Source organism: Rana temporaria, chromosome 9, assembly GCF_905171775.1.
Source record: "Rana temporaria chromosome 9, aRanTem1.1, whole genome shotgun sequence".
Classification (NCBI taxonomy): Eukaryota; Metazoa; Chordata; class Amphibia; order Anura; family Ranidae; genus Rana; species Rana temporaria.
In genome coordinates, this window is record NC_053497.1 from 44,713,141 (window position 1) to 44,729,971 (window position 16,831).

Consider the following 16,831-nt stretch of genomic DNA (forward strand, 5'->3'; position numbering starts at 1 on the left):
CTAACATTTGAATAGGACAGGCACCTATGTGGCCAAACAACACATTCCAGTTTTTAGATTGCTGCTGGGATACATCCTGAAGGAAAGAGCATCTTTCAGAAATGTTTATGGCCAACTTTACCTTTAGGACTATAGTTAGACTGGGTCTGACCCACCTGCCATCCCCAAAACTTTTTTTTTTGGAAAAGTGGACTTGGCCTTTAGAAAGGAGATACTGCGGGTGCATTGGGGGTCAGTAGGTGGCATTAATGTTCATTAAAAATCCATTCACATGGCAATAAAGTTCATTAAAAGTCCATTAAGACAGTCTCTTATAGGGTCCACTTAGGAGAGGGAGTTCCCTTAAGGCAAGTGGAAGCCAACTCTGTATGCCAAGGAAATAAAAAGCAGAAAAGTGCCTCTAAGTGTAGTATCTTTATAAATATTAGTGGCACGCCAATGAGGGACAACTCACATGGAATACAAGAAGATAAGGCCGTTCCCTTCCTGTACCAAGGCTCTCGGGTTGTGGTCCTTGGGTGTTCTAGAACTTTGATGTTGACCAGTGTTGATAAGCCTTACCTTCTTGTATTCCATGCGATTTGCCCCTCTAGCAGGTCAATAAATTGTATGAAGATATTACATTTGAGGCACTTTTCTGCTTTTCATTTCCTTGTTGGCCTTTAACTCTTGAGCCACAGCGCCACTGCATCTCCCATAATAATGAAGAGCATTTCACAATAACTTTCCAAGGCCAAGCATTTAAACAATGAAAAGCCATAAGCTCATAGCGCCCCCAAGTGGCAGCGTACTCACTGCCAGATTCTTGATCTTGTTGGCTATTTGTATCTTCTCCTCTTCCAGGCGGTGGATATCCTGCTTCATCCTCTGCAGATGCTCCCATGAGCTCAACTGTGAAATCAACAAGATAGGAAATCTCTTTACATACGTTTTCCTCCGATAGCACAAAACACTCCTTTAGTTGCACTAGATCAGGGATATGCAATTAGCGGACCTCCAGCTGTTCCAAAACTACAAGTCCCATCATGCCTCTGCCTCTGGGTGTCGTGCTTGTGGCTGTCGGAGTCTTGCTATGCCTCATGGGACTTGTAGTTCCGGAGGTCTGCCAATTGCATATGCCTGCTCTAAAGGTCACACTGTCACTGAATGAAACCTGACCCTGACCCTCGCTGTGTCTGGGCTGGAAATCTGTCACACTTGGCTGCCCAGGAATACAGACACACAGGTCCCTGTCACCGAGACACACAGGTCCCTGTCACCGAGACACACAGGTCCCTGTCACCGAGACACACAGGTCCCTGTCACCGAGACACACAGGTCCCTGTCACCGAGACACACAGGTCCCCGTCACCGAGACACAGGTCCCCGTCACAGACACACAGGTCCCCGTCACAGACACACAGGTCCCCGTCACAGACGCACAGGTCCCCGTCACAGACGCACAGGTCCCCGTCACCGAGACACAGGTCCCTGTCACAGACACACAGGTCCCTGTCACAGACACACAGGTCCTTGTCACAGACGCATAGGTCCCCGTCACAGACGCACAGGTCCCTGTCACCGAGACACAGGTCCCTGTCACCGAGACACAGGTCCCTGTCACCGAGACACAGGTCCCTGTCACAGACACGCAGGTCCCCGTCACAGACACACAGGTCCCTGTCACAGACACACAGGTCCCCGTCACAGACACACAGGTCCCCGTCACAGACACACAGGTCCCTGTCACAGACACACAGGTCCCCGTCACAGACACACAGGTCCCCGTCACCGACACACAGGTCCCCGTCACCGAGACTTTGCTGATTTGGGCAGCTAAATAATAATTCCCAACTGAATCCTCACTGCCTGGTTATCCTAGAAAGGCGGAGCAGAAATACAGAGAACATCGGGTAAGAAATGACATTTATTTTTTCCTGACATTGTAAATCCAGATTGGTCATTGCTGCAGAGCAGGTCGGTCATCTGTATAAGTAAAAAAAAGTGTCAGTAAGGTTGATTTACTGAAACTGGAGTGTAAAATCTGGTGCAGCTGTGTCTGGTAGCCAATCAGCTTCTATCTTCAGCAAGGCCTGGACAATAAGTAAGTGTTGTGTGTCAGTCAGTAAAGTGTCAGTAAGTAAAGTGTCAGTATTTGGTGTCAGTAAGTGATGTGTGTCAGTCCATAAAGTGTCAGTAAGTGCTGCATGTCAGTAAGTGACGCGTGTCAGTCAGTAAAGTGTCAGTAAGTGACGCGTGTCAGTCAGTAAAGTGTCAGTAAGTGACGCGTGTCAGTCAGTAAAGTGTCAGTAAGTGCTGCACATCAGTAAGAAAAGTGTCAGTAAGTGCTGCGTGTCAGTCAGTAAAGTGTCAGTAAGTGACGTGTGCCAGTCAGTAAAGTGTCAGTAAGTAAAGTGTCAGTAAGTGCTGTGTGTCAGTAAGTGTTGTGTGTGTCAGTAAGAAAAGTGTCAGTAAGTAAAGTGTGTCAGTATGTGGTGTCAGTAAGTGATGTGCGTCAGTCCATAAAGTGTCAGCAAGTGCTGCGTGTCAGTAAAGTGTCAGTAAGTGACGCGTGTCAGTCAGTAAAGTGTCAGTAAGTGACGCGTGTCAGTCAGTAAAGTGTCAGTAAGTGACGCGTGTCAGTCAGTAAAGTGTCAGTAAGTGACGCGTGTCAGTCAGTAAGTGACGCGTGTCAGTCAGTAAGTGACGCGTGTCAGTCAGTAAGTGACGCGTGTCAGTCAGTAAGTGACGCGTGTCAGTCAGTAAAGTGTCAGTAAGTGACGCGTGTCAGTCAGTAAAGTGTCAGTAAGTGACGCGTGTCAGTCAGTAAGTGACGCGTGTCAGTCAGTAAGTGACGCGTGTCAGTCAGTAAGTGACGCGTGTCAGTCAGTAAGTGACGCGTGTCAGTCAGTAAGTGACGCGTGTCAGTCAGTAAGTGACGCGTGTCAGTCAGTAAAGTGTCAGTCAGTGATGCGTGTCAGTAAGTGACGCGTGTCAGTCAGTAAAGTGTCAGTAAGTGACGCGTGTCAGTCAGTAAAGTGTCAGTAAGTGACGCGTGTCAGTCAGTAAAGTGTCAGTAAGTGACATGTGTCAGTCAGTAAAGTGTCAGTAAGTGCTGCACATCAGTAAGTAAAGTGTCAGTAAGTGTTGCGTGTCAGTCAGTAAATTGTCAGTAAGTGCTATGTGTCAGTCAGTAAAGTGTCAGTAAGTGCTGTGTGTCAGTAAGTGCTGTGTGTCAGTAAGTGCTGTGTGTCAGTAAGTGCTGTGTGTCAGTATTTGGTGTCAGCAAGTGATGTGTGTCAGTCCATAAAGTGTCAGTAAGTGCTGCATGTCAGTAAGTGACGCGTGTCAGTCAGTAAAGTGTCAGTAAGTGACATGTGTCAGTCAGTAAAGTGTCAGTAAGTGCTGCATATCAGTAAGTAGTGTCAGTAAGTGCTGCGTGTCAGTCAGTAAAGTGTCAGTAAGTAAAGTGTCAGTAAGTGCTGTGTGTCAGTAAGTAAAGTGTCAGTAAGTAAAGTGTGTCAGTATTTGATGTCAGTAAGTGATGTGCGTCAGTCCATAAAGTGTCAGTAAGTGATGCGTGTCAGTCAGTAGTGTCAGCAAGTGCTGCGTGTCAGTAAAGTGTCAGTAAGTGACGCGTGTCAGTCAGTAAGTGACGCGTGTCAGTCAGTAAGTGACGCGTGTCAGTCAGTAAAGTGTCAGTAAGTGACGCGTGTCAGTCAGTAAAGTGTCAGTAAGTGACGCATGTCAGTAAGTGCTGCACGTCAGTAAGTAAAGTGTCAGTAAGTGCTGCGTGTCAGTCAGTAAAGTGTCAGTAAGCGCTGTGTGTCAGTCAGTAAGTGCTGTGTGTCAGTAAGTGCTGTGTGTCAGTAAGTGCTGTGTCAGTACGTAAAGTGTCAGTACGTAAAGTGTGTCAGTATTTGGTGTCAGTAAGTGATGTGTGTCAGTCCATAAAGTGTCAGTAAGTGCTGCATGTCAGTGACGCGTGTCAGTAAGTAAAGTGTCAGTAAGTGCTGCGTGTCAGTCAGTAAAGTGTCAGTAAGTGACGTGTGCCAGTCAGTAAAGTGTCAGTAAGTGCTGTGTGTCAGTAAGTAAAGTGTCAGTAAGTGCTGTGTGTCAGTAAGTCAAGTGTCAGTAAGTAAAGTGTGTCAGTATTTGGTGTCAGTAAGTGATGTGCGTCAGTCCATAAAGTGTCAGTAAGTGCTGCGTGTCAGTCAGTAGTGTCAGCAAGTGCTGCGTGTCAGTCAGTAAAGTGTCAGCAAGTGCTGCGTGTCAGTAAAGTGTCAGTAAGTGACACGTGTCAGTCAGTAAAGTGTCAGTAAGTGACGCGTGTCAGTCAGTAAAGTGTCAGTAAGTGACGCGTGTCAGTAAGTGACGCGTGCCAGTAAGTAAAGTGTCAGTAAGTGCTGCGTGTCAGTAAGTGACGCGTGTCAGTCAGTAAAGTGTCAGTAAGTGCTGCGTGTCAGTAAGTGCTGCATGTCAGTAAGTGCTGCATGTCAGTAAGTGACGCATTTCAGTCAGTAAAGTGTCAGTAAGTGACGCGTGTCAGTCAGTAAGTGACACGTGTCAGTCAGTAAAGTGTCAGTAAGTGACGCGTGTCAGTCAGTGACGCGTGTCAGTCAGTAAAGTGTCAGTAAGTGACGTGTGTCAGTCAGTAAAGTGTCAGTAAGTGACGCGTGTCAGTAAGTGACGCGTGTCAGTAAGTGCTGCACATCAGTAAGTAAAGTGTCAGTAAGTGCTGCGTGTCAGTCAGTAAAGTGTCAGTAAGTGCTGCGTGTCAGTCAGTAAGTGCTGTGTGTCAGTAAGTAAAGTGTGTCAGTAAGTAAAGTGTGTCAGTATTTGGTGTCAGTAAGTGATGTGTGTCAGTCCATAAAGTGTCAGTAAGTGCTGTGTGTCAGTCAGTAAAGTGTCAGTAAGTGCTGCGTGTCAGTAAGTGACGCGTGTCAGTCAGTAAAGTGTCAGTAAGTGACGCGTGTCAGTAAAGTGTCAGTAAGTGACGCGTGTCAGTCAGTAAAGTGTCAGTAAGTGACACGTGTCAGTCAGTGAACTGTCAGTAAGTGCTGCCTGTCAGTAAGTGCTGTGTCAGTAAGTAAAGTGTCAGTAAGTAAAGTGTCAGTAAGTAAAGTGTCAGTAAGTAAAGTGTGTCAGTATTTGGTGTCAGTAAGTGATGTGTGTCAGTCCATAAAGTGTCAGTAAGTGATGCGTCAGTCAGTAAAGTGTCAGTAAGTGCTGCGTGTCAGTCAGTGACGCATGTCAGTCAGTAAAGTGTCAGTAAGTGACGCGTGTCAGTCAGTAAAGTGTCAGTAAGTGACGCGTGCCAGTCAGTAAAGTGTCAGTAAGTGCTGTGTGTCAGTCAGTAAAGTGTCAGTAAGTGCTGTGTGTCAGTCAGTAAAGTGTCAGTAAGTGCTGTGTGTCAGTAAGTAAAGTGTGTCAGTAAGTAAAGTGTGTCAGTAAGTAAAGTGTGTCAGTATTTGGTGTCAGTAAGTGATGCGTGTCAGTCAGTAAAGTGTCAGTAAGTGCTGCATGTCAGTAAGTGTCAGTAAGTGCTGCATGTCAGTAAGTGTCAGTAAGTGACGCGTGTCAGTCAGTAAATGACGCATGTCAGTCAGTAAAGTGTCAGTAAGTGACGTGTGTCAGTCAGTAAAGTGTCAGTAAGTGCTGCATGTCAGTAAGTAAAGTGTCAGTAAGTGCTGCGTGTCAGTCAGTAAAGTGTCAGTAAGTGATGTGTGTCAGTAAGTGCTGTGTGTCAGTAAGTGTTGTGTCAGTAAGTGAAGTGTCAGTAAGTGATGTGTCAGTAAGTGATGTGTGTCAGTCCATAAAGTGTCAGTAAGTGCTGCGTGTCAGTCAAGTGCCAGTAAGTGCTGCATGTCAGTAAGTGACGCGTGTCAGTCAGTAAAGTGTCAGTAAGTGACGCGTGTCAGTCAGTAAAGTGCCAGTAAGTGACGCGTGTCAGTCAGTAAAGTGCCAGTAAGTGACGCGTGTCAGTCAGTAAAGTGTCAGTACGTGACGCGTGTCAGTCAGTAAAGTGTCAGTACGTGACGCGTGTCAGTTAGTAAAGTGTCAGTAAGTGACGCATGTCAGTCAGTAAAGTGTCAGTAAGTGCTGCATGTCAGTAAGTGCTGCACGTCAGTAAGTAAAGTGTCAGTAAGTGCTGCGTGTCAGTCAGTAAAGTGTCAGTAAGTGACATGTGTCAGTCAGTAAAGTGTCAGTAAGTGCTGTGTGTCCGTCAGTAAAGTGTCAGTAAGTGATGTGTGTCAGTCAGTAAAGTGTCAGTAAGTGATGTGTGTCAGTAAGTGTTGTGTGTCAGTAAGTAAAGTGTCCGTAAGTGATGTGTGTCAGTCCATAAAGTGTCAGTAAGTGCTGCATGTCAGAGACGCGTGTCAGTCAGTAAGTGACACGTGTCAGTCAGTAAAGTGTCAGTAAGCGACGTGTGTCAGTCAGTAAAGTGTCAGTAAGTGCTGCATGTCAGTAAGTGCTGCATGTCAGTCAGTAAAGTGTCAGTAAGTGCTGCGTGTCAGTCAGTAAAGTGTCAGTAAGTGACACGTGTCAGTCAGTAAAGTGTCAGTAAGTGACACGTGTCAGTCAGTAAAGTGTCAGTAAGTGACACGTGTCAGTCAGTAAGAGTTGTGTGTCAGTCAGTAAAGTGTCAGTAAGTGATGTGTGTCAGTCAGTAAAGTGTCAGTAAGTAAAGTGTCAGTAAGTGATGTGTGTCAGTCAAGTGCTAGTAAGTGCTGCATGTCAGTAAAGTGTCAGTAAGTGGCGCATGTCAGTCAGTAAAGTGTCAGTAAGTGGCGCATGTCAGTCAGTAAAGTGTCAGTAAGTGACACGTCAGTCAGTAAAGTGTCAGTAAGTGACGCGTGTCAGTAAGTGCTGCACGTCAGTCAGTAAAGTGTCAGTAAGTGACACGTGTCAGTCAGTAAAGTGTCAGTAAGTGCTGTGTCCGTCAGTAAAGTGTCAGTAAGTGCTGTGTGTCAGTCAGTAAGTGCTGTGTGTCAGTCAGTAAAGTGTCAGTAAGTATTTGGTGTCAGTCAGTGACATGTGTCAGTAAGTGCTGCATGTCTGTCAGTAAAGTGTCAGTAAGGGCTGTGTGTCAGTCAGTAAGGGCTGTGTGTCAGTAAGGGCTGTGTGTCAGTAAGGGCTGTGTGTCAGTAAGGGCTGTGTGTCAGTAAGGGCTGTGTGTCAGTCAGTAAGGGCTGTGTGTCAGTCAGTAAGGGCTGTGTGTCAGTCAGTAAGGGCTGTGTGTCAGTCAGTAAGTGACGTGTGTCAGTCAGTAAAGTGTCAGTAAGTGCTGCATGTCAGTAAGTATTTGGTGTCAGTAAGTGACGTGTGTCAGTCAGTAAAGTGTCAGTAAGTGCTGCGTATCAGTAAGTATTTGGTGTCAGTAAGTGCCGTGTGTCAGTAAGTAAAGTGTCAGTAAGTGCTGTGTGTCAGTCAGTAAGTGATGTGTGTCAGTCAGTGCTGTGTGTCAGTAAGTGACGTGTGTGTGTCAGTCAGTAAGTGCTGTGTGTCAGTAAGTGCCGTATGTCAGCCCTGATGTAGACAGTGGCGGGGTGTGTCAGTGATCAGTGTCCCCCTCACTCACTCACCAGTGCTCTCAGTTCCCCCTCCGGAACTATCCCGGGTCTCCTCTCTCTCAGCTCGCGCTCCGCCTCCTCCAGCTCCCGGCTCAGTCTTTCCATGTCCAGCTGAGGCCACCCGGTGTATCCCTCCTTCACATGTCCGTAGAGGCGGCTCGCTGGCTCCCCCCCACTCAGTGCCCGGCTCCCCGCCGCCCCCCTCCACACCGACCGGGCACACAGCCTGACCAGCATGCGGGCTGCCATTTTCTCCGGGAACCCCAAAACTGACCAATCACAACGCGAACTGGACTCTCCGGCACTGCCATTGGTTCATCGTGAAACGTCCTAGCATTCTGCAATTGGTTTAACCAATCACAGGCAACCTGTATGCTCCTTGCCCGCAGACTGCACCAATCATGGAACAATAACTTGAAAACCTGTCAGTAGCGGACTGTCATTGACGAAGGGGCATCTAGTTGCTTCCTAGACAGGCAGAGCTTCGAATATGTGATTGGGCGAAAGGAAAAGTTAACCTTACTAGCTCCGCCCGGTATTGCTGTGACCCGGAAGTAGCCGCACATGGTGTGCTGAGTGTGTGGCTCGGGTCTTGGGGGCTCTTCAAGGTGAGTGAGGATCAGCAAGGCATGCTGGGACTTATAGTGTGATAATGAAGTCCATGAATATACAGAGAGGCAGACTGTAATTCTCAGTTCATTCTGCTAAAGGATCTCACACGGCTGACAATCACCTTATGTGCCGCACATTGATTGTGGTGTTTAGGAGGTGAATGTCACACTCAGCATGGAGTCCTCCCCTCCCCCTCCGAGATACAGCACACATTTCACATAGTAGTTTTGATTCATATTTATCAGCACAATTGTATACACTGTGTAATACAGGGCTTGACAAGTTTGCATGGAATCTAGGAGCCAGCTAAAAAAGTTAGGAGCCAGAAAACGCGCCCCGTCCCGACGAGCTCACGCGCAGAAGCGAACACATACGTGAGCAGCGCCTGCATATGTAAACGGTGTTCAAACCACACATGTGAGGTATCGCCGCGATTGGTAGAGCGAGAGCAATAATTCTAGCCCTAGACCTCCTCTGTAACTCAAAACATGCAACCTGTAGATTTTTTTAAACGTCGCCTATGAAGATTTTAAAGGGTAAAAGTTTGTCGGCATTCCACGAGCGGACGCAATTTTGAAGCGTGACATGTTGGGTATGAATTTACTCGGCGTAACATTATCTTTCATAATATAAAAAAAATGGGGATAACTTTACTGTTGTCTTATTTTTTTAATTAAAAAAAGTGTAATTTGTTCCCAAAAAAGTGCACTTGTAAGACCGCTGCGCAAATACTGCGTGACAGAAAGTATTGCAACGATCGCCATTTTATTCTCTAGGGTGTTAGGATAAAAAAGATATATAATGTTTGGGGGTTCTAATTAGAGGGAAGAAGATGGCAGTGAAAATAGTGAAAAATTACATTAGAATTGCTGTTTAACTTGTAATACCAACGGCCACCACCAGATGGCGCCAGCTCACACAAGGAAGAGCTGGGGACTTCACTTTTTTTTTTTTTGCCCACCTTCCAAGTCAAGTCGCCAGGATGCTATTTCTAGTCGCCCTGGCTACTGGGATTTGTCGAGCCCTGTACTAAGGGGTCCAAAGTGTTCCAAGAAAATACCCCCCCACCACCACCACCATTGCACCACCAGCCTGAACCATTGATACAAGACAGGATGGATCCATACTTTCATGTTGTTTACGCCAAATTCTGACCCATCTGAATGTCTGAGCTGAAATCCAGACTTATGAGACCAGGCAACGTTTTTCCAATCTTCTATTGTCCAATTTTGGTGAGCCTGTGCGAATTGTAGCCTCAGTTTCTTGTTCTTGGCTGACAGGAGTGGCACCCGCTGTGGTCTTCTGATGCTGTAGCCCATCTGCCTCAAGATTCGATGCGTTATGGGTTCAGAGATGGTGTTCTGCGCATACCTTGGTTGTAACGAGTGCTTATTTGAGTTACTGTTGCCTTTCTATCATCTCGAACCAGCCTGCCCATTCTCCTCTGACATCAACAAGGCATTTTCCTCTACACAACAGCCGCTCACTGGATATTTTCTCTTTTTTGGGGCCATTCTCTGTAAATCCTAGAGATGGTTGTGTGTGAAAATCCCAGTAGATCAGCAGCGTTTGAAATACTCAGACCAGTACGTCTGACATCAACAACCATGTCACATTCAAAGTCACCTAAATCCCCTCTTTTTCCCATTCTGATGCTTAGTTTAGGCTTCAGCAAGTCTTCTTCACCTCGTCTAGATGCCTAAATGCATTGAGTTGCTGCCATGTGTTTGGCTGATTAGCAATTTGTGTTACCAAGCAATTGAACAGTCACCTCATATAATGGGCGGTGATATTGTGTGTGTGTAGGGGGGGGGGTATGTATGTATGTATGTGTGTGTGTATATATATATACACACACACACACACACACACACACACACACACACACACACACACACACACACACCCCTCCTGGTAAAATAAGTATTGAGCACGTCACTTTTTTTTTTTTTTTATAGGTAAATAGATTTCTAAAGGTGATTCTGACATCCAATTTTCATAATACGTCGGTAACAACCTGTGCAATCCATAGATACAAAGAAACAAAACAAGTCCACAAATGAAGTTATGTGTATTAAAATGGAATGACACATGGAAAAAGTATTGAACACATGAAGAAAAAGAGGTGCAAAAAGTAGAGGTCGACCGATATATCGGCCGATATTTGGCGTTTTTTAATTAATCGGCATCGGCTGATTTGTACTGTAAAAAAAGCCTCTTGAGGGGGCGAGCAGGAGTGTCAGGACGCCCACTAACACACGGCTCCTTTCTGTATCTGCAAAGTAGAGAGTGTCCTGACTTGCCTGCTCGCCCCCTCAAGAGGCTTTCTCCACACCAGGGAGAAAGCCTTGCATTACGGTGTGTAGTTACAGACAGAAGAACAGGAAGTGAGGATTTCTCAGAAGAAATAAGGACATTTAAAAGCAAAATCGAAGGATGAGGTAAGTGAAGGAGGACTGCACTAAGGTAAAGGAAGCTACCGTATTTATCGGCATATACCGCGCACTTTTTTGCCCTGAAAATCAGGGCAAAATCGTGGGTGCGCGGTATACGCCGATACCCGCTTTCCCGCGCCGAGTTTTGAATACTGCGCCGACATATACCGAGCGCAGTACACTCGGGTATAGTCGGGCAGTCTCGGCTCCTTCCGCGCTCACGTCCTGGACGTACAGGACGTCAGCGCGGGTAGCCGAGCATTGCCGACAATACACGAGTGTACTGCGCTCTGTATATGTCGGCGCAGTATTCAAACGAGCGGGGAGGACGCCGCAGAAGGACGCCGGACCCGCCTCAGAAGGACACCCGACCCGCCTCAGAAGGACACCCGACCCACCGCAGAAGGACACCCGAAGCCGCAGAAGGACATCCGAAGCGGCAGAAGGACGCCGGACCCGCCGAAGAGGACACCCGAAGCCGCGCAAGACACCAAAACTGTAAGTACAAAAAAACTTTTTTTTTCCACAGGATTCGGGTCAACTTTGGGGGTGCGCGGTATACGCGGGAGCGCGTTATACCGCGATAAATACGGTATTTAGGGAGAATTTTTTTTTTTCCTTTACAACCCCTTTAACTGGCCTGCACAGGGTCCTGACCTCAACCCGATAGAACACCTTTAGGATGAATTAGAGTGGAGTTTGCAAGCCAGGCCTTCTCATCCAACATCAGTGCCTGATCTCACAAATGTGCTTCTGGAAGAATGGTCAAACATTCCCATAGACACACTCCTAAACCTTGTGGACGCAATTGTGTGTGTGTGATATATAAAAATGTGTAGAATTGTAAACAATTATTAGTCAGCTGGGATCAAATTATTATCTTATCTGCTATCACATACAGACAGTTTTTATAGTATGTGTATATAATTATATAATGTGTAAAACATGATGCTGGGCAGTAATCCAGGTCACAGGCTATCCCTCTGTCTTGACAGATAACATCTTCCTGATCCAGAATGGTCTTTGCTGGAATCCGGAGTCTGGTCTCTGCACCCTGGACATGGGGTAAGTCTGTTCTTCAGCATTGTCCATTGACACGGAGCCTAAGAGCAACCAATGCTTGAACAAAGGCTTACTTATTAACCACTTCCCGACGGCCGTACGACTTTGTACGGCCGCAGGGTGGTTCTACTTCTCTGAGTGGCAGTCTTTATACGGCCTCCGCTCCTCCTGGCCACTGGGGGGCGCGCCCACCGCATCACTGGGATGCCGATGCGCGTGCCTGGCGGCCGCGATGTCCGCCACTCTCCCGCGATCGGCGGTTACAGAGACAAGGACGTGGATCTGTGTGTGTAAACACAGAGCTCCACGTCCTGTCAGGGAGAGAGGAGACCGATCTGTGTCTCTTGTACATAGGGACACAGATCGGTCACCTCCCCCAGTCACCCCCCTTCCCCCACAGTTAGTAACACTCACTAAGGTATACATTTAACCCCTCCCTCACCCCCTAGTGTTAACCCCTTCAATGCCAGTCACATTTATACAGTAATTAGTGCATATTTATAGCACTGATCGCAGTATAAATGTGAATGGTGCCAAAAATGTGTCAAAAGTGTCCGTCATAATGTCGCAGTACCGATCAAAATCGCAGATCGCCGCCATTATCGTCGCCAATAATAATTCTGTCCCCTATTTTGTAGGCGCTATAACTTTTGCACAAACCATTTGCTTATTTTTTTTTTACCAAAAATATGTAAAATACGCATCGGCCTAGACTGAGAAAAAATTTAGCTATTTATTTTTTAGCAACAAGTAAAATATATTATTTTTTTTTTTCAAAATTGTCGCTCTATTATTGTTTATAGCGCAAAAAATAAAAACCAGAGGTGATCAAATACCACCAAAAGAAAGCTCTATTTGTGGGGAAAAAAGGATGTCAATTTTGTTTGGTAGCCACGTCGCACAACCGCGCAATTGTCAGTTAAAGCGACGCAGTGCCGAATCGCAAAAAGGGGCCAGGTCCTTTACCTGCATAATGGTCCGGGGCTGAAGTGGTTAAGCATGGAGGATGGGGAAGTTTGCTTTGAATATTAAAAGTGAATGAATATGTTTTCAGTTTGTGGTGCTCAGATACAATTTAGTTTCGCTTTAGAGAGGAGTCTTGTTCTTTAAAGTGCACCTGCAAAAAAGTATTTAAATCTTCTCTCCTGCTGCCCTGTTTTCCATAGTAAAGAGAAATTTTCCGCTAAGGCAGTGGTCATCAACCCTGTCCTCAGGGCCCCCTAACAGGCCAGGTTCGCAAGATAACTGAAATACATCACAGGTGATATCATTTGCTGCGCAGTGATTGCAGTATTCTAGTCTGCATCTCCCCAAGGTAATACATAAAACCTGGCCTGTTGGTGGGCCTGAGGACAGGGTTGATGACCACTGCGCAAAGGAATTTTCAGAAACCAACATGTCAGGAGTGTGAACCTCCAGGTCTCCCCGAGCTCTGTGGTTCCTCCTGCCAGCCCTTGCGTCACTAGAAGACACAGATTTTTATTTATTTTTATGTCACACTGTAGAGCAGGGATCCTTAAACTACTGCCCTCCAGCTGTTGCGGAACTACACATCCCACGAGGCATTGTAACACACTGACATTCACAGACATAACTAGGCAGGATGGGAATTGTAGTTCCTGAACACCTGGAGGGTCGTAGTTTGAAGACCCTGATGTAGAGTATAAGATTTCCTATCATCTGTGCCCAGTCTTGCCACACAGAGTTAATCCAGCTCTGAGCAATCCTCTTTTATTGTTCAGTGAAAATTAACAGACTTCCAGATAAAAACCTGTCTAAATACAAAGTCCTTTCCTCTCTCCTTGCTTTGAGTGACAGGTTATTTACACATCTAGCTTGGACATGTTTATCATATGTTATGTTTATCATATGAGGTGATCCACAATTAATTTTATATTACCAGGTTGTGTTATGTGGGGGAGGGGTGGATTTCTCACTTTTTATACTGTGGATCACCTCATATTATGATTAACATAACATATGATATACATGTCCAAGCTAGATATGTAAATAACCTGTCACTCAAAGCAAGGAGAGAGGAAAGGACTTCGTATTTAGACAGGTTTTTATCTGGAAGTCTGTTAATTTTCACTGAACAATAAAAGAGGATTGCTCAGAGCTGGATTAACTCTGTGTGGCAAGACTGGGCACAGATGATAGGAAATCTTATACTCTACATTGTGACATAAAACTTTATGGCAAATCTACTGTTTACTACAAGTGCAGTTGTTCCAGAGCTTAGTAAAGTAGGTAAAGCTTCACTTTGCAAAGAATAACCAATCGCCTTCAATAAAAATACGACTTATTTCCTGCACATGATTGGATGATTGAAATCGGCAGCGCTTCCCCTTCTTTACTAAGCTCTGGAGCAACTGCAAGTACAGTATATTCGACTTCATTAAATCAACCCCATCGTATTGATGTACAGGTTGGTGGAAGAAACAAATAGTTCTTCTTTGCAGGTGCTGCTTTATTTTGGTTTTAGCCGCACAGAATTCTCAATGGAAATCTTGTTACCAGTAATGTTTCATTCTCCTGGTCTAAAGAGAGCACTCGCTACTTTTACCTATACCTTTTTTTCATATTGAATATTTACAACTTTTTGGTTATAGGATCCTCCTTCTTTCGGACAGTTGTACCAAATTACTCCGCTCTTCCACTTATAGCGTCCCGAAGCATGGCCACCCTGAATCAGATGCATCGAGCTGGCAAACCCAAGCGTCCTCCTCCCAAAGTAGGACCTTTAGGTGGCTGTCCTCAGCTGAAGGGCGTTGTACTGAAGACCATGATCCGCAAACCCAAGAAACCCAACTCCGCAAACCGCAAGTGTGCCCGTGTGCGGCTTAGCAGCGGCAAAGAAGTGGTGGTTTTTATTCCAGGCGAAGGACATAATCTGCAGGAACACAGCATTGTCCTGGTGGAAGGTGGCCGCACACAGGACCTTCCCGGGGTGAAACTCAAAGTGGTGCGGGGAAAATATGACTGTGCCCATGTGAAGAAAAAGTAGTAAGGGACATTGGGCAACCTGTCATTAATTCTTCACCAATTCCTGAGCCAGAGGGGTATACATCAACTCATACAGCAAGGGGGCTTATTTGGGGTCTTCCAGTGGCATCCTTGTGTCTCCACCACTAAAATTTCTCTCAGCCAGTTATTTTGTGTTCCTTGGAGTCTCACTTTTGGTGATGCAATCTCTGAGAATAAGAATAAAACCTACTAGAAGTAGCAAGACTCTTATAATGGTTGCAGAAGATGGGAAAATCTGCTGTAGAGATCTGACCTCTGGAACTACTAGAGATAGTAGGAGGCTGATGGGATTATTCAACCCACCTACATCCATCCAAGATCAGTTATGGACGAAGTGGCCCTTAGGGTTTTATGGACTTCAGGATTCGGTCTCTTGTGCACTTCTGTTTTCAAGGAAATTTCTGCTATTAAAATATTTGTATTTTGTAAATGTATTTTATTTCAAACGCACATTTTTGGGGGAAGCAACATATATTTTGGGAATATGATGGTGTATTTGGAAATTCACTTTCCCTATGTTTCCAGTATGGTGCTATGTTGCCTAGCACTACCACCTTACAGTATCGGTGTCATTTTTATCAGCAATGTAACATGGTTATATGTAGAGTTGAGCGGACACCTGGATGTTCGGGTTCGGGTCCGAACCCGAACTTAAAAAAAAAAAGTTTGGGTTCGGGAACCCGAACCCCATTGTAGTCAATGGGACACGGACTTTTAGGGAAAAAAAATGCGCGGAGGTCCCCGCAAATTCAATAACCAGACCCTTTAGGTCTGGTATGGATATTAAGGGGAACCCCGCTGTCAATTTAAAAAAAATGACGTGCGGTTCCCCTTAAATATCCATAACCAGACCCGTTATCCGAGCACGTTGACCTGGCCGGCCGCAGAAAAGAGGGGGGGACAGAGTGCGGCACCCCCCCCTCTCCTGAACCGCACCAGGCCACATGCCCTCAACATGGGGAGGATGTCCCCATGTTGATGGGGACAAGGGTCTCATCCCCACAACCCTTGCCCGGTGGTTGTGGGGGTATGCGGGCGGGAGGCTTATCAGAATCTGCAAGACCCCTTTAACAAAGGGGACCCCCAGATCCTGACCCCCCCCCTGTGTGAAATGGTAATGGGGTACACTGTACCCCTACCATTTCACGAAGGAATTGTAAAGTCTTGTAAAAAAAACACACACACCGTAGAATAAAGTCCTTTATTAATAAAAAAACTCCAGTGGTGATAATCCACTCGTTCCCGGCTTCCTGCTCCAACGTTGTCCCGATCCTGCGACGGCTGCCGGTGATCTCCAGCGATGAGAAGATCGAGCGACGGCCGGGTGATCTCCGCTCCAGCGATGAGAAGATCCATCCGGAGTGCAGCATCCCCGACCTCCTCTCAGCGCTGGACACAGCCCAGCGAATGACGTGCTGGAGCTGTGACATTACTTATATAGAGGAGGCAGGGCCACCCGTCACGTGACCCCGCACCCTCTGACGTTCCCTCTGCTACGTCACTGGGGAAGCCGGGCTTCCCCAGTGACGTGTCAGAGGGTGCGGGGTCACGTGACGGGTGGCCCTGCCTCCTCTATATAAGTAATGTCACAGCTGAGGTCGGGGATGCTGCGCTCCGGCTGGAGCGGAGATCACCCGGCCGTCGCTCGATCTTCTCATCGCTGGAGATCACCCGCAGCCGTCGCAGGATCGGGACAACGTTGGAGCAGGAAGCCGGGAACGAGTGGATTATCACCGCTGGAGTTTTTTTGTTTTTTTTTTTAATAAAGGACTTTATTCTACGGTGTGTGTGTGTGTGTTTTTTTTACAAGACTTTACACTTCCTTCGTGAAATGGTAGGGGTACAGTGTACCCCATTACCATTTCATACAGGGGGGGGGGGTCAGGATCTGGGGGTCCCCTTTGTTAAAGGGGTCTTCCAGATTCTGATAAGCCTCCCGCCCGCATACCCCCACAACCACCGGACAAGGGTTGTGGGGATGAGACCCTTGTCCCCATCAACATGGGGACATCCTCCCCATGTTAAGGGCATGTGGCCTGGTGCGGTTCAGGAGAGGGGGGGGGCGCACTCTGTCCCCCCCCCTCTTTTCTGCGGCCGGCCAGGTCAACGTGCTCGGATAACGGGTCTGGTTATGGATATTTA

At 46.7% G+C, this 16,831-nt stretch overlaps 2 protein-coding genes across 3 annotated transcripts in view; one reads left to right on the forward strand and one right to left on the reverse strand.

The window, feature by feature from the left end:
* The window catches only part of SARS2 (seryl-tRNA synthetase 2, mitochondrial), a 41,875-nt gene extending 33,875 nt beyond the window's left edge, over positions 1–8,000 (reverse strand). The window contains exons 1-2 of the mRNA XM_040323341.1: positions 7,566–8,000; positions 796–891 (exon numbers count right to left, since the gene is read on the reverse strand). Of these exons, the coding sequence (XP_040179275.1) occupies positions 796–891; positions 7,566–7,802 (333 nt within the window). The 5' untranslated portion in view covers positions 7,803–8,000. The remainder of the gene's footprint in view (positions 1–795; positions 892–7,565) is intronic.
* MRPS12 (mitochondrial ribosomal protein S12) lies at positions 7,993–15,335 on the forward strand. Of its 2 annotated transcripts, none has more exons than XM_040323342.1 (3): positions 7,993–8,161; positions 11,596–11,665; positions 14,275–15,335. In XM_040323342.1, exons 2-3 carry the CDS (start codon positions 11,617–11,619, stop codon positions 14,667–14,669), a joined length of 444 nt encoding a protein of 147 aa, XP_040179276.1. In that variant the 5' UTR covers positions 7,993–8,161; positions 11,596–11,616; the 3' UTR covers positions 14,670–15,335. The 2 variants fall into 2 exon arrangements, with proteins under 2 accessions (XP_040179276.1, XP_040179277.1); XM_040323343.1 differs by lacking the exon at positions 7,993–8,161 and adding an exon at positions 8,223–8,321.
* The last annotated feature ends 1,496 nt before the right edge of the window (positions 15,336–16,831 follow it).

Excerpts from the sequence above, each read along its gene's own strand:
- MRPS12 (XM_040323342.1), top strand. The coding sequence starts at position 11,617 with ATGGTCTTTGCTGGAATCCGGAGTCTGGTCTCTGCACCCTGGACATGG. Across the intron at positions 11,666-14,274 it reads CTCTGCACCCTGGACATGGG|GATCCTCCTTCTTTCGGACA; the intron begins GTAAGTCTGTTC and ends TTTTGGTTATAG.